Source organism: Protomyctophum bolini (genome assembly GCF_963924005.1).
Source record: "Protomyctophum bolini genome assembly, chromosome: 14".
In the NCBI taxonomy this organism is placed as follows: domain Eukaryota; kingdom Metazoa; phylum Chordata; class Actinopteri; order Myctophiformes; family Myctophidae; genus Protomyctophum; species Protomyctophum bolini.
The window spans coordinates 28,749,564-28,773,516 of NC_137875.1; the positions used below are offsets into that span (position 1 = coordinate 28,749,564).

At 42.0% G+C, this 23,953-nt stretch overlaps 1 protein-coding gene across 1 annotated transcript; it reads left to right on the plus strand.

The window, feature by feature from the left end:
- Positions 1 to 381: 381 nt before the first annotated feature.
- Positions 382 to 14,055, plus strand: LOC308328411 (elongation factor 1-alpha, somatic form). Its single transcript, XM_080782216.1, has 8 exons — positions 382 to 434; positions 3,744 to 3,920; positions 4,255 to 4,434; positions 6,266 to 6,562; positions 7,181 to 7,331; positions 9,359 to 9,615; positions 12,783 to 13,017; positions 13,849 to 14,055. The coding sequence occupies exons 2-8, from the start codon at positions 3,777 to 3,779 to the stop codon at positions 13,971 to 13,973; spliced, it is 1,389 nt and encodes a 462-aa protein (XP_080638342.1). The 5' UTR covers positions 382 to 434; positions 3,744 to 3,776; the 3' UTR covers positions 13,974 to 14,055.
- Positions 14,056 to 23,953: the final 9,898 nt, after the last annotated feature.

The following is a 23,953-nucleotide window of genomic DNA, read 5'->3' on the forward strand; positions in this document are numbered from 1 at the left end:
AGATGTGATTAAAATGTTTAATCAGATTAATTTGACAGCCCTTGCGTTTGTGTAAAGGTTTGACTCTTGCACATTACAATGTACAAAACTAAACGTGATGTCTGGCTGAAACTTTTTGACGCACCTGACCCTCGATCGTTCTAGAGATGCTGTAGTAGCTCGGTCGGAGGTAGGTCTGGTCCATAGCTCTAATGCGTGGCATTTAGAACGAATGCATTGCATTGCATATTTGCATTGCATTGCCAGTTGCCTTCTAAATGAAACACATTAGAGCTATGGATCAGAGCTAGGTCGGAGGAGTGGAGCGGTTTACGCGCACAGCGTACATTACGCAACCCCCGCCTGTCCCGAGAGCGTTCTAAACGGATCAGTCTCCCCTCTCCAGCTTCAGGTCCTGCACCCAGTGCACCGAACTTGACACCGAACGCGCACAGGTATAGTCGTAGTGCCCATGCAATACTTTGTTTTTATGGCTTATTTGTATTGGATAAATGAACATATTTAGTTAACGAACCAAAAATAATAAGTTAGCGTGTTCCGTCTGCACTCGTGAATAGAGTATCCTTTTAAGATGATGCTGAAAGAGGGCTAACGACGGGTATTAAATACGCATCTAGGTTTCAGTAAGCGGGCAGATGAGAGGGGAATATGGCGGCGACAACAATTGGGGTTGAGAGCCTGCCATGCAAGCTATCTAAATCAAAATCATACATTACAATTGCACGGTGTTGATTTGGTATTTGTTTATTTCCCTTATCGGCTTTTCAAAATAGACATCGGCAGACAAAGATGTAACGAAATGGTAATTCAGTGATGCGACGCGTCGAAATAAAACACCCTGGTGGTAATAAGTAGTAGGCTACCGATACACCTGAGCCTGTCTTGCGAGGGATTCGCATGCCAATTGGATTATACCACTGACCTACCTATAGCCTAATTACAATCAAATCGATTTAGTCATATGACAACATCTACTTACTTTTTTTTGTGTGGACTGTGCCATTACCATTTACCCAATAGACCCCCCCCCCCACCCCCAGCAACTAACTATACGAGATAACTAAAACATCCCAACAGTATTAACCTCTGTGCAATTTACTGCAGTGGCTTCGTTTGTAGAAATGGCTGCTACACCACTGGTTGGTAAAGAATCCTAACAAAATGGTGGAGTCTTACTCAGGAGTGCACCTCTGTTGAAACCAGTCTCTTAACTCTCTTGTCCTGATGTCACAGTCTCACAGACAGTGCAGAGCTAAGCCAAGCAGAGTGTTGAGGACAGCAGGACAGGTGGCTGAATGTTTGATTGATTCTGGGAATGAAAAGAGCAGGACTGTGCCTGGAATGTGTTTTTGTCACAGTTGCTTTGTGGAAAGCTGGGTGAATAATAATTATATAGGAGTCCCATCCAGATATGTCCCCATACAGTTAGGCCTACTACATTATAGCCATTTAGCTGATGCTTTTATTCAGAGGAACTAAAATGGGAGAGCCTCTTGGGCTCACTGCCATGGTGGTCAAGGACAGTAGAGATGGCTGCAAAATGGACTGAACCTGCAGCCTTTACATTAAAACACAGTTTAATCTATGTACTTCCAAGTCAGATTGCTTAGCCAGTATGTTCATAAACATCTGAGACAACAGTTCCTCATCCCCATAGGAATACCTCCTGGCTAAATAGTGCAATGTTTCCAGGGACCTTTCCATAGCTAGCTGAGCCTGTCTCTTTGGGAGCAATTAGCCCAGTGGGGCATCACCATCAGTGTCCTTGTTAGTCATGCGGCAACAACACTTATGTATCTGTGTGCAACTGTGCATTAGTGTTAAATTACAGCAAGCAATACTAGTACTAGTACTAGTACTATAAGTCAAATGCTGAACCATTTTTGCCTGTCACATGTGTGATGAGGGTGTTTACTATAACAGATTAATTCGGCCACCAGCCAGCCATAAAACAGGATATTTTTACATTTTCAGCTTGTGAATTTTGAAGTCCATTAGTCATAATGATGTGTTATTGAATGTTAGTTTAGCAGTCCACGTCCACCTGTCATGCCTGTAAACTAGCCCTGCCTAATACTGTCTGGTTGTGTTACTTTGATGCTAGTTTTGTCACTTAAACTAGTTTTGGTTCCACAGGAAATGCTCTACCCCTTACACATGGAATCGAACATCTACTTCACCTGTCTGTTTGTGCCATTTTCCTATTAATCAAGCAATGCAGGAGTGTGCAGGGCCGGCCCTGACTAAAATACTGCCCCAGGCTAGATATTTCCTGATGCCCCCCCCCCCCCCCCCCCGCCGCCGCCGCCATGGTGCCATGATGCACTCTTCAAATTTTGACGCTTCAAATTCTTACCAGTTTGTTGACCTGACCTGAGACTCCTTAATGCAAGATCATGTAGAGTAATGTTAAAAATACATATTGTTTCTGTTGGGATGGCAACTAGGCTCTTCCCGACAGATTGATTGATTGAAATATTTATTAACAGTTTGCAGAATTACAGTACATTTCAAGCACAAACTCAATACAAAGACTGTTAACTGTGAGTGGACGACCCAAATAAGCATTACACTTGTTTACAACAGGGTCCACCTTGTTCAATTCATCAAAACATTTAGAGACATACAAATACACTTCTATATAGTAACAGCAGACATATGCAATGGACAAGTCAACATTAGACACAGACTAAAGCTTCTATATTGTTATCCATTAAAAACAGGTATTTTTTTAAATAATACAAATGTAATATGTACTGAACAGATTATAAATTGGTGGTAGTATTAAATAGGAGTGTTCCACAAAATGGTTCTCTATTGTGATCCTCTCTCAATTCTAAAAAATAATATCAGTATCATAGCATATAATTTTAATCACTGTAAAAAAAATATATAATAATTAAACCAACCACCAAATGAACCCTTACAGGACTAATTTAAATTCAAAGTTACTAACTTTGAGTGTACAATTTGTTGAGATTGAAATTGAAACAATGGGCTGGCTTTGCTTACTGGCTAAAAGTAAACAAAACCATTTGCCCTCAGGGGGACAAATAAAGTTGGGCTCTTGGGAAATTATCAAATTAACTTATTTGACATTATATGCCCATATATTTACTCATTCTCAACTAAATAAGCTAGCTAATAGCTGCAAGTCTGACAAGTGACAATGACAACACAACATGCAGTAGCAGCTAGCTTGTTGCTACTTGTTTAGCTCAAATAACTAGACAGTTTATTCATGATTCACTGTTTAGTAATCACATTCATACCTTCATTCATACATTCATACCATTTTTTTCTTTCTTCCCTGATGACCAGAGGGTTGGTTTGGCCTCTTGGACATCACAACACCAACAAAAAAAACACCACGACGAGTGGACAACACAGTACTTTATTTGTTTATATTCCCCATCAGTGCACCATGCCGTTTGGCTGTAGGTTAGGCTGGGGGCGGGGGAGGGGGCATTCCACCGGCCACACCCCCCACCCCTGGCTGGCTGGATTTAGTAGCAGGGGTGGGGGGGCAGGCAGCAGAGCAGAACAGCCACAGCCACAGCAACAGCGTCAGCTCAGCTGTTTTGCTGCGCGCAGCGCTTGAAAGCGAAAGTATCTGTGACTCGGCTCTGCTGCCCCCGTCCCCTCCTGATGCCCCAGGCTATTGCCTGACTTGCCTGATGGGAGGGCCGGCCCTGAGTGCTATGCTGTACTAACTACAAATCTACATTATTCTGTGTTAGCAGATTGTCACATCACTGTAACCAACCTTAGCCACCATGGGAAAGGAAAAGCTCCACATCAACATTGTGGTGATCGGTCATGTTGATTCTGGCAAGTCGACCACCACTGGCCACCTGATCTACAAATGTGGTGGCATCGACAAGAGGACTATCGAGAAGTTTGAGAAGGAAGCTGCCGAGGTGAGTGAATGTAAATAGCAGAATGTAGTCAGAGATCTATTGAACAAACTGTCACAACACCCGAGTTCTGCATGTGAACGTTGTCTCTGCTCATCCATAATAGATGTTAAATGTAGATGTTGTATTAGATGTTAACACATTTCAATGCACATGTATTTATTTAGCAGCTGGGCAGCTTTATCAAAGTAATGTTTTAGTTAATATTAGTTAGTTTGATCAAACTAACTACCGGTAATCTTTAGATTATTTATTTTGGACTCAAAGACCATATGAACTGAAATAGTGTTCTAGATCTAGAGAACACTACTGTATATAACATTTTGTTTTCCCTTAGATGGGGAAGGGCTCATTCAAGTATGCCTGGGTTCTGGACAAGTTGAAGGCAGAGAGGGAACGTGGTATTACCATCGATATCTCTCTGTGGAAGTTTGAAACCAGTAAGTACTATGTGACCATCATCGACGCCCCAGGTCACAGGGACTTCATCAAGAACATGATCACTGGGACCTCTCAGGTGTGTAACGTGAGGCTGGTCACCCATTTTGTCCACACTACACACTCTGGTATAGCCAACACGGGGTCCCTCTAGGGTGACCAGATGTCCCTCTTTGCGTGGGACAGTCCCTCGTTTCCATGACTTATCAGCCATCCCACATATTGAGACCCTGTCCCACATTGTGACTGACAGGCAATTACATCAGTGTTCAAATGCCCTAACAGTTAGTCCCCTAATAGTTGGCTGTCGTAAAGCTCTCTCATTGTCTCTTCCTGCAAGATGTGTTTTTAAGCCTGGGCATAAAAATAAAAATAAAGCATGATTTTAAAACAAAATGTGAGACACCAGAGGAGTTTATAAATTATAGCCAATATAGGCCTATGGTCGAATATGACATCAAGGCATTTAATAGCAACTCAAGTAGTACGTTGCTAACCCGGTACTCCAGTATCGCTTGTGTCCCACACAAGTGATACTTCTGTCCCTCAAATGAACAGTTTGGATCTGGTCACCCTAGGTCCCTGTAATCAATTGTGTATCCAAGATCTACTCCACAGCACTCAGTGGTCACTGGCATCAGATTTCAAGGACTGCATGTTGTTAAAATGCATCCCAGGCATAAAGCTTTGGAAGTACTCTAACTGTACATGCTGTACATCATGATGAGAGCTTAGCACAGATGCACGGAAGGATTATTATTATTACTTTTACATATACATAATACGTTAAGCTGATACTTTTGCCCAGAGTAACAATAAATGTGTGCCTACACCAAGCTTCAATTCAGTTAAGTTGTAGCATTCTGAATTTCTGACAGAAAGCCAAGTCAGTTGATCTTTATTGACTTTAAAACTGCTCCAAGCACAGACTGGTGTTGGCACTTTAAAACCACATGAAAGCTTTGAAAAGGATACCTAAGATAAGTGTTTACATGTTAGACATTTAAATCAATCTCTATTCTCCTCTGCCGACAAAGTAGGTACTGTAGACTCGAGTAGACTAGAGTAAGTCAAAATTGGTAAATTGAGAAATTAACAACCAAACAACCAATGGTATGGAGTTTATGGGTTACAAGTAGAGAGGTCCTGATACTGTATCGGTATCGGAAAAGTATCGGATCGGCCCTTATTTGGTCATATCGGTATCGGCAAATATGCCAGTCTAACCACCGATCCGAAACAGGGGTAAGGGAATAAGGGATTGACACTAAATAAAATGTTGGGGCAGGTGGAGTTTGCTTTCGAGTTGCTCAAACTGCAAGTGCACATTTGAGTGAGGAGTCTGCTATAAACACAACACGAGATATAGCTAGATAACTATAAACACTATTCCCGGTCAGTGGACTTCAAAATAAGATTTTTTTATTATTATTCTCTGGTATCGGTATCGGTATCGGCTAACACAGAAATCGTGGGATCAGATGGGAAACTAAAAAGTTTCGGGACATCCCTAGTTAAAAGTATAAAATATTGTATTTATTTTAGAAATACCGTAGTTCATATTTTACTCCAGGCCAACACCCGTCACAAGTTGATGATATTGATGTGGTCCAACCCTATGGATTGCATGTGCTAATAGAAACTTTTTTTGATGCTCATATTAACCGTAGGAAGTATTAAGTTGTTTTTTATTAGCACATGCATTCCACACCTTCCATAGTTTCTGGACGAATTACATTCAACGGGCATTGTCCCCCCTGAGATGATCCATTTCTAAAATATTTAAATTTAAATTTAAATTTTTACTTATAGAGGACAATTATAAGGCATATAAGGCTTATTAGGCAGGGCTCTTTTTGAAGATGGTGCATTCACTAACATTGTATCCTCACCATCTATTCTGCCTGCAGGCAGACTGTGCCGTGCTGATAGTAGCGGCCGGTGTGGGAGAGTTTGAGGCGGGCATCTCCAAGAATGGGCAGACCCGTGAGCATGCCCTTCTAGCTTACACCCTGGGCGTGAAGCAGCTCATTGTGGGCGTCAACAAAATGGACTCCACCGAGCCCAATTACAGCCAGAAGCGCTACGAGGAGATTGTGAAGGAAGTGAGCACCTACATCAAGAAGATCGGCTACAACCCTGACACCGTGGCATTCGTGCCCATCTCTGGCTGGAACGGAGACAACATGCTTGAGGCCAGCCCCAATGTAAGCAGAATTCAAAATGTAGCAATTCAAATGGTATATGTACAATTCAGGTAGGTTTATTTGTGTGAAAGTACCATGGGATTACATTAATGTAACGATTAAACTATATATATAATTATACGTAAAGGTAAGTTGTTTGCCTAAAAACAGCTGTTTTGCAGCCTACACTACAGTAATACATGTTTTAAACATTGGTTACTAAATGTCATTCAACGATTAAAGGGGGTGAAACCCTATGGGGGGGGGGGGGGGGGGGGGGGGGTTATTGTCTTTAATTTAGTTCAAACCAATAAATATACTTTATATTTAAAAAAAGGGAGTGAAACCCTAGGCTGATTTTGGGGTTTGTTTTCCTGCTCAGATTGAAAACTACAGAAGGTCAAATTGGTAAATTGGTGTGCTGATGTGAAGCATTGACAGTAGAAAAGAAAAGGAAGAGACATTTAAGATCACAAATGAGGTGACCGCGTTTCAGGGTGGGCAGACCTGCAATAGGTGCCAAGTGGTCAATATCCAAAACATATGGTGTATACTGTATATGAAAAATATTCTTTGCACATGGAGGTGGTGCTTTAGATCGACATCTGCAGGTGTTATATTGTCCTTCTGTTCTTCCAGATGACCTGGTTCAAAGGGTGGAAGATCACAAGGAAGGATGGCAACGCCTCTGGGGTCACGCTGTTGGAGGCTCTGGATGCCATCCAACCCCCAAGCCGTCCTACAGACAAACCTCTCCGCCTGCCACTACAGGACGTCTATAAGATCGGAGGCAAGTTAAAACAAAGAATTGTATCCACAGTAGTACCGGTAGTTGAAGTGCTAAGCTTGACATTGACTATTTTAATGTTCCCCTGGGACTGGGACTAGATGGCAGTGTTTGCCAAATAGACAAATGATAGTCTTGCGTACGATAACATACTGTATGCCATGTGGTTGACAGTGATCTGCAAGTTCACACTTGACAGGAGCTAGCTCAAATTTCATTTAACACAGATTAAATTGAACTAGTTCACACTCACAGCTCATAAAAATGAACTCTGAACTACATTCACATTCCCAAACATTAAGTAGTTCCAAGCAATTATTTTTCAATAGAACCTCCTCCTACGTATCCATCCCCAGCCCCCTTATGCAGTAAGGATATAATGTAGATGCAAAGACGCAACTCTGTTCTCTGCATTCTTGGTATTAAGAAACGGACAAAATCTGGCTTGTGGCTTTATTCACCAACGATCGTGGTGAAGTATTGTTTATCCTTTAAAATAGAATTTAAACTAATACGTTCAGTTCACCATAATTCACCATGAGCATGCATTCACTGAATGCGCTGCACAACTGGTGGTTGACATGTCAGTCAAAGCTGGATCAGTAGAGGTATTCCTATGGTGATAGTATATACAAAAACATTGTCCAAACTGATTACATGGCATGCCATAACATATGCCACTTGATATATGGGTGTCACAAGAGTAAATTTGAAGCCTTGGAAATGTTAGGCCCATGTATTATCCATAATGCTATCCATTTCCATTTCCTTTTGAAAGGAGAAGCAATCTACTCCTTTGTGTTGTATTTATTGAGATAGGAGATATGAACTTGGGAAGATGTTAATCGGTAGACTACGCCAGGGTTGGTCATAGCTGAGTGGGTAGAGAGACTGTTTGGTAATTAAAATGTTGCTGGTTTGCCCCCTGGTCCACTCAGTCTATGTGGCGAAGTGTCCCTGAGCAAGACACTTAACCTGCTCCTCCGCAGGTGCTGTATGAATGGCACTTCACCTCTGCTCGTAATAGTTCGTATAGAAATGTATAATGACAAATCTTATGTGCAAATATACGGTGACAAATATCACATCTGGATCGAGAGATGGATATCACAAATCACTGACGACTAAAATAATCAGTCTATACAGAACAACATTGACTACAATTACTCATTCTCTGTCTTCACATTCCCACCTAATACTTCCGTAGATTTGATGCGAATGGAGGGAGAATTTGGGATTCTTGCATATTTAATTAGCTGCGGGTTGCCTTCACACTGTCATCCGCAGCAATTGGAAATGCAGCAGGGGGGACCTTTATCAATGTGTTCCATTCATTAACTAGCCTACACAGTGAAATCTATGGTGATAAAATTATACTCATAACGTGCATGTGTCGTGCCCCCCCTCTCTCTCTCACTCTCACTATACGCACGCAGCCATACACACTTTTCTTTTGGGCATGGAGGCAAAGTGCAGCAGTAAACTGTCTGTTAAAGACAGACAGCAGCGCAAAATGTTTACAAGTTTATCGAGATGAAACAGGCAGACAGACAGAATATTCTGTAGACTATAATACATTGCAGTGTTTTTATGTGTTTTCTTAAGCAATTGATTAATGTACTCGTCCTCATTTCGATCAGGGCTTCAGTGTCCTCCTCATTCGACCACGTCTATCCACGGTAACGGGACATCTTTGTGCTGCGTAAAATATGCCTTCTCCGTCTCCAACTGTGTTCAGCTCCTCACCCACCACATTGTTTGCTTCATTTCCTTTATTTGCGGATTGCATTCACACCTGCAACGAATCGTAATCAAGTGCAATTGGAAGCGAAGCGAAACCCCAGTTTTTGCTCGGAGTAGAATGCAGTTCTTTGAATGATTCGAATTCGAATGATTCGATTCGAATGAGCCTTCACACCTGCCAAACGAAGTGCACTTTCTGAAAATGCGCAGCAGGATTCGTTTTAATCGCAGCAAAGCTCTCTGGTGTGAATGTCACCTTACACTCCCCTCCATGCTCATGCTCTCAGGTATCGGAACAGTGCCTGTGGGTCGCGTGGAGACTGGCCTCATGAAGCCTGGCATGGTGGTCACCTTTGCCCCTGTCAATGTGACCACTGAGGTCAAGTCTGTGGAGATGCACCATGAGGCGCTGACCGAGGCCATGCCCGGAGACAATGTTGGCTTCAACGTCAAGAACGTGTCTGTCAAAGACATTCGCCGAGGCAATGTCGCTGGTGACAGCAAGAATGATCCACCCCAGGAGGCTGCCAGCTTCACCGCTCAGGTACTTAGTTACCAGAAAGGAGCTATTGTTATCTGTATTCAAATTTCTAGATCTAAAAGGTTGACTATTATAAACGATTTAACCCTTGGTTAATTGCGGATTAGACACGATTATATAATTGTGAAACCTAAAATCACGATTTTCGCAAATTGTTGCTTAATTGTGCAGCCGTACTATCTACGAATATTTGTTAGTATTTTCACTACTTTAAGGTGTCAACAGTGCAGTTTTTCTTTAAATTTTGAAAAGCAGTTTGAAATCTTTTCTTATTAGTCAGATTAGTGCTGTTTAGATTGTTCTGCACTGGCCGAGGGCACACCTTCACGCACAGCCGCGGACAGAGGAAGCTGACGCGGAGGTGGAGCTTCTTTTCCATCCACAAGCTGTCTTAAAAAGCCGGAATGACGTCGAGCGTCAGCTTCCTCTGTTCGCGGCTGTGCGTGAAGATGGTACTGCGTGTGTCAGGCCTCATTCACACGTACCAAACACCAATCAAGCAATGTTTGGTCGTTTTTTTGTTTTTTGGGTCACCACAATGCTTTTCCAATGGTCAATGGTTTGACCAAACATTTGTGTTTGATTGCTGATTGCTAGTGGTGTTCTGCCCCTCCCCCTCATCAAACACAAATGTTTGATCAAACCATGTGACTCCCATTGGAAAAGCATTGTGGTGGCCCAAAAAAACATTCTTTTGCGTGATTGGTCTTTGATACGTGTGAACTAGGCCTCACCCAACAAGGGCTCAATGATAGAATACTACACAATCAGCAGTCGAGTCGTTATAGAAAAGTAACAAACTTTATTATATTCTAAAATGTAAGACAGATGGCAGATAGACGTGTAGCATTATATAAATGTAGCAATTTATAAATGTAGCAATTATATAAATTTAGCAATACATAAATGTAGCAACCATGTGAACTTAAGTAAATAAAGTAAATAACAAAACACTTGGATAGTGTTTGTTCCCACCCAATCTTTAAGCAGCCCCAAAGAATAAAACACACTTCAACTACGGAAAACCAAATGCACACCAAAAGATCACTGCAATAAGCGTCCCAAAATAGCATAACACTAACTATTTAAATTACAGCAGTAAAGTACAAACATGCGGGTTCGCCAGGAGGGGGCAGTAAGAGCCAGGCCAAGGAAACCCCTGAGAATATTCCCATCCCTGCAATCAGCCCTCTGAACTACAGCTGTACCAAATTTATACTACAATAGCACAATGTCATAATAAAATACACAATTATAATAGTTCATAAATCAAATAATACTAAAACTAACATGAACCTAAATCCCCAAATCACAGGCCCAGCCCAGCTGCGTGTGGTCACTGTCCCTTGTCCAATTGGGGCTCCGGACTGCGTGTCGTCACTGTCCCTTGTCCAATCGGGGTTCCGGACGAGGAGAAGCCCCACATGTAGCGTCGGTTGCCTTACTTACTTAATCCTCTTCATCCCAGGTGGGACATATTAAGGCCTTAACGATCTTCCTCTATCGTCTTGTGCTGCATGTTGTGCCTCGCCCCATGTCAGGTTCATCTCCTTCAGCTCGGCTACCACAGTTCGGCGCCAGGTTATTTTTGGCCGATCTTTCTTCCTTTTCCCTACAGGAGTCCATCCTAGAGCGACCTTAGGTATACAATCTTGTGCCATCCTGAACACATGCCCCAGACATCGGAATCTGCTCTCCATCACTACGCTGTTGCACTTGATCATCCGGTGTAGCTCTACGTTAGATATCCTCTCAGGCCAGAATATTCGGCAGATTTTCCTGAGGTTGCCTAGCAACGACTTAGTGTCTGGTGATGGTATGCAGAGCCGCGCGTTGAAGTTTGTTTGCTGGTCCACGGCCGTGGATAGAAACTGAGGAGGAGGAAACAGACTATAAGCTATGATGGGTTGGAAAGAACCAGTGGTGGAAAAAGTACTCAATGTTTTTACAAAAGTATCTTTATACTTATTTGTAAAAGTATCAATACTGCAATATAGAAATTCTCCATTACAAGTAAAAGTCTGGAATTCAAAATGTACTAAGTAAGTATGCTCATTATGCAGAATTCCCCATTTCAAGTTTTCAAATGTTTAAAGATCTTTTGAAAATTGCAGATCTACAAGCTCACAATGCTTCGCATTATGACGCATTAGATCAGCAGTGTTCCACGGGCGGCGATCAACGCTGTTCTGCGGCGTCCGGGGCGGGAATGGAAGCTGGGGAGGAGGATAGGACTTGTCGGGAACGTCCCTTTTCAAGTGGTCAACCAGGCGTATCACCATATCACCAGGGTCTTGGTGTGTAGTCGGGCGAACAGCGTGTGGCGTCTGCGACGGTGTCTGAACTCAGCACAGTGGCGTGTCTCTCTGGGGCGCTGGCGAACACTGCCTCTCTTATACCCATGCCATCCAGTAACGGTGTGACACCGCCTTCTCATTGCCTGCAGAGGGAAACGCAGAACCACCTCCACAGTCCAACATAGGCACTTGCCAGCATAACGTGCATTTCAGTCCAACTCTATATTGTCTGTTTATATCAATTTATTATATTTATAACAGTTTGTGTCCACAGGTGACACATGGATGCATGATTCCTATGGAGGTTCTTGCATCAAGGCAATGACAATATTTTTGTCCCCCATCTTCTAACTCAGAATGATGAATTGTCTAACTCTAACCCATTGATCTGTTATTCAACATCTTCTATATAAAATTTGTTTTTTCAATATTATAATGAAACTATTTCGGAATCTTACCCGCTTTTTCCAATAAATTACATAATATCCCGATTTGATTTGAGAATAGATCACCTGGTCTGTTGTGGACACTCTAAAGACGCTTTTAATGTGTCTGTAATGGATATCTGTTCCCCAAAGTTTTAATTGTAATCATTCATGGGCTACGCATTGACCTCAACCCACTGAGAATTGGTTGTGCCTAGGAAGGGCTGCTAAAACCCTTAACAAATGATGCACCTCAAGCTGAAAACTATTCTTAGACTGTGGCAGAGCTATCTCTAAAACAACATTTTAGTTTATTTTTAGAGTTTTAATTTACTGATGCATTGAAATGAACGTTCTAGTAACAGTATTTTCTTGAACAAATAATCATTCATCTTTTTGCATTGCAGTGTGGTATTTTCCACTTGAATTATCTCCTCCTCCTCCTCAGGTGATCATCCTGAATCACCCAGGCCAGATCAGTGCTGGCTACGCCCCGGTGCTGGACTGCCACACTGCGCACATTGCGTGCAAGTTCGCTGAGCTCAAGGAGAAGATCGACCGCCGCTCCGGCAAAAAGTTGGAGGACAACCCTAAGGCGCTCAAGTCAGGAGACGCTGCAATCGTGGAGATGATCCCCGGCAAGCCCATGTGTGTGGAGAGCTTCTCTGAGTACCCTCCACTTGGTATGAAAATTGGATATTTTTAATGCTCCCCATTTTCCTGTCGATTAGAGCTATTCAATCTTATCTTTTTTACGTTTTGTATGTTTGCATGTATTTTTCTTTATATTTTATTTATTGTTAGTTGTTATGCCTTGCTGAAAACCAAATAAACATCCTGGAAAAGACACCTTCAAAATGTTTTGATAATATAAAAACTCTAACTCTAACTCTAAACTCTAAGCTGGTTAATATTCAGCTTAACCCATTCAGGACGACCCCTTTTTGTGTTTTAAGCCATTCTGGACGGGAACCCCTTTTGGTGTTTTAACTAAGCATTATGTTATACTTTAGCTATTGAAAAATAGCAGATCTACAAGCTACGAGCTTGTAGGTCTGCTCTTTTTTAAATATCGTGAAAATGAGGCACAAATCTTTGAATATATATTCTTTTAGAAGACTTAATAATTTCGACGTCAGGCCTATGTTATACTTTAGCTACTGAAAAATAGCAGATCTTCAAGCTCATAGCCGAGCTTGTAGATCTGCTATTCTTGAGAAATCGTGAAAATGTGGCGCAAATTTGGAATATATATTCTTTCAGAGCGAACATTTTTATCTCAAATCTTCGCTTCTGGGGGGGGTGCCTGAAACCACATATTTTCAGATGGGGTCGGCGGCCAAATACATATAATTTTTGGGGTCCTTGACATGAAATAGTTTGAAAACCATATAGAAACAGGTTTTTCAGAAAACTGTCATGATTTAGAAGACATTTTGTAGAATCTGGTCTCAGTCCTGAATAGCCTAAAATTGTAAAACCTTCACATGCCGTCTCTCTCTTCCTCCGTGCAGGTCGTTTTGCAGTGCGTGACATGCGTCAGACTGTGGCGGTCGGCGTCATCAAGGCCGTCGAGAAGAAGGCGTCCTCTTCAGGCAAAGTCACCAAATCCGCCCAGAAGGCTCAGAAGAACAAATGAATGTTGTGCTCCACTGCCGATCCCAGGGTCCCCCAGGGCACGGCGTTGGACACCCAAACCCATCCCACAATTGGCTGCTTCAACTGGATAACTAGAGACTGGTTGATCATCACAATGCATCGCAAAAGCATTAGGAGGAAAGAACACCACATAGGTTACCTAGTCCTAACCCCTTCCCTGTCCGTCCGAGACTCTATTTTGGTTGTTAGATTACCATTTTATACAATGTGGTAGCACATTGATGGTTTTAACTGTGTATTATTGGCTGGGTTTAACGGCCATAACCCTCTGAGTAAGATGTTGTATAATCATTGAGAAGAGTTATGGTAGCGTTCATCTTCTCTCCTTTACCTGTTACTCAACATGCTATTTCCTGTCCTGCTTTTAGTGTTTGTTTGAAAATACCAGCTGCTGTATACGTAACTATGGTAACAAAAAACCGAAACAAATGGAAGTTAAAATGTATAAGTTAAGTATGTTATGTTACATACAGTATGGTATACATATTTAGTGATGTGTTTAAGCTTTAACAAAGACCTAGAAGAAACCTTCCAAACTTTCCATCTCTGAGTAGGCCTTTTTTCCCCCAACTCTAAGCACTTTGATTCTTGTTCTGCTAACCTCGCACAGGCACTGGAATACTTTAATTGTCATAAGGTACTGTAATGTTACAGTATATAATGGTATACGTACGTATTTAGTGATGGTGTTTAAGCTTTAAAAAAGCTTTTCCCCCGCTTCCCTGGGCACATTGAGTGGCCCTTTTGTTCAACTGTTTAAGCACTTTGACGTTCTGCTAACTTCGCACATGCACTGGAATATTTTCATAATTGGCATAAGCTACTGTATTGCACCTTATTCGTAGGATGGTGTGAAACACTTTGCAACATTAAAACATGTTTCAACCAAACAACTTTGTTTTTAGTCTTATAACTTATGTGTGTCGAAAAGACGTCAGGAAATGTTATGGTAAGCTTCAATCAAGTTACTGCATTCTGCTTCACTTAAAAGATAATATATCCATGTTTGATGTGCAGTGATGTAGGCTATTGCATCCCAGGCCCCCCACAGGTTGATGTAGGCTATTGCATTCCAGGCCCCCCACAGGGTGACATGATTGCAACCCTTCTCAATTTAGTGAGTCTAATGATGCAGGCTATTTGCTGTTGAAAAAGTTTGTTCCACATCAGTGATGCAATCATTTTAACTTGAAATGATAAGGGAACACAGGTGCCATCAATAGCACTAATGGTACTTGAGCTATCAGGTGATAACTATATTATTGATGGATGTACAGGAAGTCAAGTCATCTTTATTCATGTAGCACATTTATAAACAGTTGATCCAATGAGATGGCAGTCAAATCCAAGTACAAAAGTATTGACATAAAAATGTACTTATGTAAAGTATGAAAAGTAAAAGTACTCATTGTGCAGACTGACCCATTTCAAGTTTTGAAATGTATAAAAAAGTATTTTGAGAATAGCCAATCTACAAGCTGACCTTGTAGATCATCTATTTTCAAATGGCCGAAATGTATATGCCTGAAGTGGTTAATGTATCTAGAATCTAGATTAATTGCATTATAAAGTGAAATATTTAAAACTTTTGTTTTTATCTTGATGATGGCATACAGCTCATGAAAATCAAAAATCTTATCTAAAAAAATTATTCATTAATAATGAATTTATTAGTGAATAAAAAATGCGAAAACGCACCCAGGGCACAGTACCCCCAGCGGCCACAAGGGGGGGGGGGCAATATCTCACAACGGGTAAGGGCTAGTATTTATAATACAGAAATGTCGACCATCTGAAAAATATGTTAATTTATGTCCTCGATACGTGACGCCTGGGGCGTTATTATCGGTTATTATGGATCCCACTTCAGTTCTAGGCAAACCCCGCCCCGGGTGCTCAGAACCCAAGGAAAACCTCCCCCCCCCCCCCCCCCCCCCCAACCTCCACCCCTGCTGCTCTGGCCTTGCATCCCCGCAGACAGCTGATCACTGATCAGACCGGCGGCAGCTGTGAAACTGCACCCACGCCTTAAATTGAGCAAAAACTTCCACGCTCGCCTTCAGCAGCAATGCCTTCGACAAACAATTGCACACACACACACACACACACACCACTTATGCATTTATCCCCCCCCCCCCTTGCTATAGGACTATCTACATTCTACCAGACTATGCTTACAAGTCTGCGATTACGAGACTGTTACCGAGACAGACGATCATGTCAACTTCAAAGCAACCCTACGGATGGCCTTGTGGCTAAAATCGCACCCAGTCACATGGAGGGTGGAGAGAACACGTATAGGAACGGGTCAAAAGGTTCTTTTCAAGGTAAGCTGGTTTGATCAACAGAATAAAATGACATACAATTGTGCGCTATTTAAGTAAAGCTAAATTCATGTGAAAGAGACAACTCACTGAATACTCGGTAAGAAATGAAGGCTAACAATTTAGGCATTTAGCAGACGCGCTTAATCCAGAGCGATTACATTAAGCAAGAACAAAAACATGGTGTTCCATTATATACATAAAGACTAGTCATCGTGAAACGTCCTGGGGACAGGTTTCCAATGTGGTACTATGTATTTGATGATTCCTCTTCATCAGCATTGGACATAGACATCAAACAGTTGCCACTACAGATATGTTTAGGGAACCATGCTGAGAGGTGCACCTAAAATAATACCATATTGACCTCTTAATAGTGGGGGGCCCCAGGGGGAAAAAAGGGCCGTTTGGTTCAGATTCTCGCAAATTCGCCAAATTTGGCACAGATGTTGTCCACAGTCCACACCATACTTAATCATTTTAAGATGGGATGGGTCATGGGTGCCAAGATTGGCGCCCCATGGTACTGCCATATTGCGCAATCCAATATGGCTGCCACCCGGAAAAAAACGGAAAGTCATAGAATCATAAATGATACCACTTTTTAGGGGGTTTCTGGGTCGTAGAATCTGATTCTGGTGTTGTTTTAATGATTTGAGGTCAAGATTACCCCTCAAGGTCAAGTTTACTCATCAAAGTTAGTATATAAAGGTAATATTGGGGTAAAATCCAATATTTCTGGTGCGCCATGCCAGATGCTACCTCCAAAAAGTTATTTTTTTCCATTATAAGTTGTAGTTGTATATGTATCAATGTTTCACAACTCAAAACAGTAGATTCTTTATTATAAACAACAAACTAATACAAGTCCAACTTCAACAACTGTAAACAACAGTAGGGGACAATGTAATCAAAATAGTTACTCCGTAAAACTTGCTAAAATCAAAAGGTTAGATCACAATGTTGTCTTTCACATTCTTTGTGTCTCCATCCCTTGCAAGGTGTGGAGTTACTGGCTGTCATCTTCATTATTAAGGCACCCACCTTCGCATTTGCAGAGGATTGTGCATCGGACACCGATACGGTTGCATTTGCAGCTTCCCATGCATCCCTTGAGGCAGCCACAGCGCACAAGAAGGTCACATGCTGCTGATGCATCACTAAGAGTGGTCCACAGTGGTTGCCATGTGCCAGTGCCATCTTTGTGCCAGCCCCACTCACTGAAGTCAGGAATTTCCTGCTGGACCGAGGTTGCCTGATTCCACTAGAAAATTGCCTGCAGTAGCGCTCGCTTGACATGCTGGAACAGTGCAGCTTGGGTATGTGGGAGGTTTTCCAGTGATCTACTTCCAGTGGTGAAGAGGCAATGTCTGGCCTCATTGACACCAGCTGCACCACACCCCTTGCTGTACATGTTCTGCATATGCACAGACTCAAGACTGAAGAGGTCAGGGGTGTTTGTGAGAGCAACTAGTGTGTTTTTGAGGTCTGGTATGCTTCTCCAGGCTGCCCAAGCTGTCTTCTTGCCACATCCAAGAAACTGGGAAGTTGTGTCACACCCTGTTAAGCTGTGGAAGAGGGGTAGTGCCAATGACTTTGATGGACCGAGATCAGAGTAGATGGTATGGACTGGTATGTCACGATATTTTCGACCAGTACCGAAACACACCCAGAGCTCGGTTAGGCCAAGGGTCTCGAAAAACCGGATTGCCAAAATGACAACATCGCTGTCTACGTTGCGAACAAAGGCTGTTTGTTGTATGACCCTGCTCTGCTGCATGTGCCAGATGCAGGAGGATCCTGGTGTCTGCCTCAGAATGGTTGCACTTCTGTAGTTTTGTGACATCACAAGGCATGTTGGAGAGCACAGTCTCAAAGCGGGTAGTCAGAAGGAGCTTTCCATGCATGTCATTCTTTGAGATCTGTGTGCTGATGAATGAGAAGAGCTCCTTTTTGTTGTCCTCGTTTTTTAGGAAGCCACTCCATTCATGCTTAGGGATTGGAGTGCTACCATCACCGACTTTTGTCCGTGAACCATTCCCACGCCGTTTCTGTGTAAGATATTTTAGGTTATTTTCCTCTGGGTAGTTGTCCCATACAGCATCAATGCGTTGGGTACTAGTTGTCATTTGGGCCTCCAGAAATGGTGTAATGTTGAGCAAGACATACTCGCTGAATGTCTTTGCTGTTGTGGGGCGCACTATGTGGATGACTGCTGCCATATCCAACACCACAACGGTAGCTTGTTTGGCAGAAGCTGCATGACCTGTGCTAGCATTGAGGCATTGAAGAATGTCAGACTTTGTCCCAGATCGCAGAGACCCTCTGTCCGCCAGGCTCGGTGGCTCTCGGTGCTCTCTCTCGGTGGCTCTCTTGGTGGCTCTCGGTGGAATCAGGCAACCTCGGTCCAGCAGGAAATTCCTGACTTCAGTGAGTGGGGCTGGCACAAAGATGGCACTGGCACATGGCAACCACTGTGGACCACTCTTAGTGATGCATCAGCAGCATGTGACCTTCTTGTGCGCTGTGGCTGCCTCAAGGGATGCATGGGAAGGTGCAAATGCCACCGTATCGGTGTCCGATGCACAATCCTCTGCAAATGCGAAGGTGGGTGCCTTAATAATGAAGATGACAGCCAGTAACTCCACACCTTGCAAGGGATGGAGACGCAAATAATGTGAAAGACAACATTGTGATCTAACTTTTTGATTTTAGCAAGTTTTACGGAGTAACTATTTTGATTACATTGTCCCCTACTGTTGTTTACTGTTGTTGAAGTTGGACTTGTATTAGTTTGTTGTTTATAATAAACAATCTACTGTTTTGAGTTGTGAAACATTGATACATATACAACTACAACTTATAATGGAAAAAAAATAACTTTTTGGGGGTAGCATCTGGCATGGCGCACCAGAAATATTGGATTTTACCCCAATATTACCTTTATATACTAACTTTGATGAGTAAACTTGACCTTGAGGGGTAATCTTGACCTCAAATGATTAAAACAACACCAGAATCAGATTCTACGACCCAGAAACCCCCTAAAAAGTGGTATCATTTATGATTCTATGACTTTCCGTTTTTTTTCCGGGTGGCAGCCATATTGGATTGCGCAATATGGCAGTACCATGGGGCGCCAATCTTGGCACCCATCTTAAAATGATTAAGTACGGTATGGACAACATCTGTGCCAAATTTGGCGAATTTGCGAGAATCTGAACCAAAATATCCCCGGGGCCCCCGACTATAAGGTAGAATACAGATGCCAACATTACCAGCCCAAACGGGGCAAAGAGAGTTCCAAGCACAACAACACAAACTGCCTTGTGAGCAGAGGCAGGAAGAGTCTGTAAGTAGGGTTTACTCTAAATATTGAAAAATCTTTGGCACGATTTTGTACACGGAATAAGATTTTATTTTCTAAAATGTGTCCTCAGAAGCGCAGATCCTCATTTGCCTGCCTTCCCGACAATGGTGAACATCTGCAGTGACAACATCAACGTGGCAGCGGCACTCCATGCAGTACCGTGACGTGGGAGACGAGGCTCGAGAGAAGCTCATCAAGCTGTTTGAAACAGGACACTCTCTTCAGCTTTAGACCTGCTCAAGTTGCTCTTCTGGAGGAACATGGGGACTCAAGAGTTCTGCTACAGGTAATGTGTGATATTCTGATGAATGCACAGGTAAACCAATGCAGTGCAAATAAATCCTCAACATGACTAGCATCAGGAAGGGAAATGACAACTACAGGACTTGATTAATATACAAACACTGGCTTTGGCTTGAATACGGTTAACAATTATGTTATGGTTGAAATATGTTTTGGCTAACTTTAATTAATTACTTGACATTAGGGCTGCAACTAACGATTATTTTCATAATCTGTTCATCGTCCGATTATTTAAACGATGAATCGGATGATGACACTTATTTAGCTATTACCTTAAAAATATATATTCGGTTATTTTAGACATGTTCTAACTAACCAAAAAGATAATTCATTCAAAAATACATTTGATTAGCTGCTGATTAGGCTGCTATTCAAATAAAAGACAAACTAAATTAAAATTAATTAAAGCAGCTCATGGTGTCTTTAGGCTTATTCTGACTGCATACATTTGATTAAAGAATAGCTACACATGTGTCAGTCTAAAAGGAACAGTACTCTTCTGAACTAAAACATGTGTTTTGTTCTTGATACTATAATCATTGTGTCATTTTGCTTTGCAGTCGCTACTGTGCATGTGCAACTGTCATCAGATTGTAAGGGAAGAGCGATGGCTCACCCCTCTTTAGTTTAGTTACACTTAACACTGGATTGGATAACTATGTTTAAGTGGGAAAACACCTATGATAATGATAAATTGCAAAAAACTCCAGTGATTAGTGCCGATTCGATTACTAAATTAGTTGACAACTAATCTCTATTTCCTGCGGCAGCTTAAGAAGTTTAAAGTCAGCCAAGCAGCCATGACTCACTTCTATAGGGCCACTATTGAAAGTGTTCTCACCTTCTCCATGCTTGTCTGGTTTGGTCACACAACCTCTCAAGACTTACTGGCCTACCAGCATGTGCACTTAAACCTCTCCAGCTGATCCAAAATGTCGCAGCTCGCTTGGTCTTCAACCAGCCAAAATTCTCACATGTCTCCCCCCTGCTCCGTTCCCTCCACTGGCTCCCGGTCGCTGCCCGCACAGAATACAAAACTCTGATGCTGGCATTCAAAGCAACCAAAGGTATGGCTCCCCCATATCTTGCAAGTATGATCGAACCCTACAAACCCTCCCGCTCACTCAGATCAGCCAACGCAGGGAAGCTGGAAGTACCCTCACTAAAAACGCCGGGACAACACTCCACACGTCCCAAACTCTTCTCCCTTCTGGCTCCAAAACTGTGGAATGCACTTCCCATTGCAGTCAGAACTGCAGCATCACTCCCAATCTTCCGCCGTAGTCTGAAAACCCACCTTTTCAGACTCCATCATGGCCCATAGCACTTACCCCACCCCCTTAGATAGCAATTCTGTAGACTTAGATAGCATTTGATACAGAATTATAGCATGTTATGTAGACAGCATAAGTGCATTGTATGTGCTATTGTCATAGCACGTCATAGTACATATGTATAGCATAGTAGTATAGATGTATAGCTTATATGTATAGTTTCATTATAGATATTCCACTGTTACTTTCTTAGCTTACGCATGTTTCATGATAAATGTTTTTATGTGATGTATACCCATGCTTTTTTGTTCTTGCTTAATGTAAGTCGCTCTGGATTAAGAGCGTCTGCTAAATGCCTAAATTGTAAATTGTAAGACAAATTAAAGCTGGAAAGAGTAGTACGTCGCGCATCAAAAAACATAGGATGCAGCCTCCCTACACTTTCCTCACTATTCCACCAGAATAATTAGGAAGGCAAATAAAATCATTGCAGACAACTCCCATCCTGCACATCACCTCTTCAATCTCCTCCGATCAGGCAGGAGATATAGAAGTATCCAGAGCTCAACATGTCGCTTCAGGGATAGCACTTAACCTGTAGCCATTAGACATCTGAACTCATAGGATATGCATATAGCACTTTAAAAAAACTGAATGTAATTTCCTATGCTGCTGGTTTTTGTTTTGTATTGTACTGTCCTTCTTGTTTGTGTATCTATGGTTGTCTGTATATGTTGAGTATGAACCAAGACAAATTCCTATCAACTTGTTGACATGGCAAATAAATTATTGAATCTTGAATCTTGGTATTGGTGCATTGACTCCTATTGATGATATATGATTCAATTGAGCTATATCTAATGTGTGAATGGCAAACAAATGTGACCAGGCAGGCATTAATGGCAACCCCTGCATCCTGGAGCTTGTACGAAGTAGGAACCGAATGTTCAGTTGTATAGAGCACCGAAGTCCTGACGTCACTGTCAGTAGAGGGCGTCAGTCCACAGGTTCATGTACTTTTTATTTGCATTGTAATCTCCATAGGGGGATTTTAGATCGCCTCATATAAGAACTGTTTGATAAATAAGCCGATCACCCCGGCCTTTTCACTCATATGGATATGAAGCATCGACTGAAGGTGGAAATATACAAATATACCCAAAGAGTAACAAAATAAGCGTTATAAACGAGTCAAACAACCCAGAGACTACATTTCCGGGTAGGCGGGAAATGTAAAGCAACTCTCCCATTCCTCTTTGATGGAATACTGAACTCTATGGCCACATGTCTGTGGCTAATGTATTGACACTTTGCACTTGAGCTATTTCACTTTAGGTAGTGTTGAAGCAAGTGTAGATGGACCAGGGAAATGCATCTTCACCAGAAGGACCCAGACCAGTCTCTTTGATCATAGCATAAGGATATTTATTTACATAATACTATACAGAAAACGGGGTTAAAGCCTAGCCTTCAGTCTGACAGCATATTCACACCATTGTAGAAGCATCCCCGTGCCGCACTTCCCTCGTATCCCAAGCCTCTCGTTTATACTCTTTTTCTACGTGTCACTCTAGCTGATCTTTTTGGCAACCTGCCTTCCTATTGTTGAGCTATTCTCATAATGGCTATTTATTTACGCTGTGTTATTTCCATTTCCTGTTCCAGTGATCATGCCAGTAATCACAACCCATCCTGGTCCCCCATTCTCTTCCAACTGTCTCCTCAGGTTAATACCCGAGGAGACAGTTGACTTTTAACTTTATCCGAGTTTACTTTAATTAAGCCTATTTTAAGGTATCAACAAAATAGAATATACACAATAAAATAAAATAAAAACCTGCACACAGCCTTCACTTTAAAGGCAGATTTGAATAATGTTCCAATTCAACCAGTGATCTCAGCGGTGTACAAAGGAGGATTAGGCTAGGTGGGAGAGGGTCCAAAAGTCGTGAGAATAATGTTGCATTTTGGAAAAATTAGTGTCACGTCTTGTAACTTTGTGAAAAACAAATGCAAAAGGTTTTAAAGGTATGGAATATGTAAAAAAGGGGAGTGTTTAACACCCTATCCCCAAACGCCAACCGAAATAGCCTGTACAGCACGGCTTCGCCATAGACAAGTGCACCTTTGATCTGTTAGATCTGAACCTGTTATAATACATAGATTAGCAATTACAATTCCCATTTTTAAGTCAGCATGTTCAATCAATTGTGTTAAATCAATTCAGCTATTATTTGTCTAAAACAAGAGTGGTTTCTACTTAAGTAAATACCATAATAACAAAACAAAACACAAAATAATGTTCTCTGGTCAGGACAAACTTTGAACTACAGTAAATGGAAACGGGTGGTAAATGAACCATGGTGCTCACTGTTGACACTTGACAGTGGTGCTGAGGGGAGCGTACCTATGTTCCCAGAGTTCTATGTTCCCCATTTATCTCTAAAAAAAGGTTCTGTTACCCGCTCACCAAAAAAGGCAGGAAATATTATAATTAACCCGGTCAATGCCAAGATGAACCTCTGCCCCACATTTTCCAGAACGGCCTTTTATAGCACCACCAGGAGGCCGACTTTTGACAAACACATTTTTTGATATTGCTCCTATTCCATCCTAATTGGCTAACATTGGCTTTCAAAGTTTGCAGGATTGGCCCGTTTTTAACAAAAAGCTGTGCAATTTACGTGAA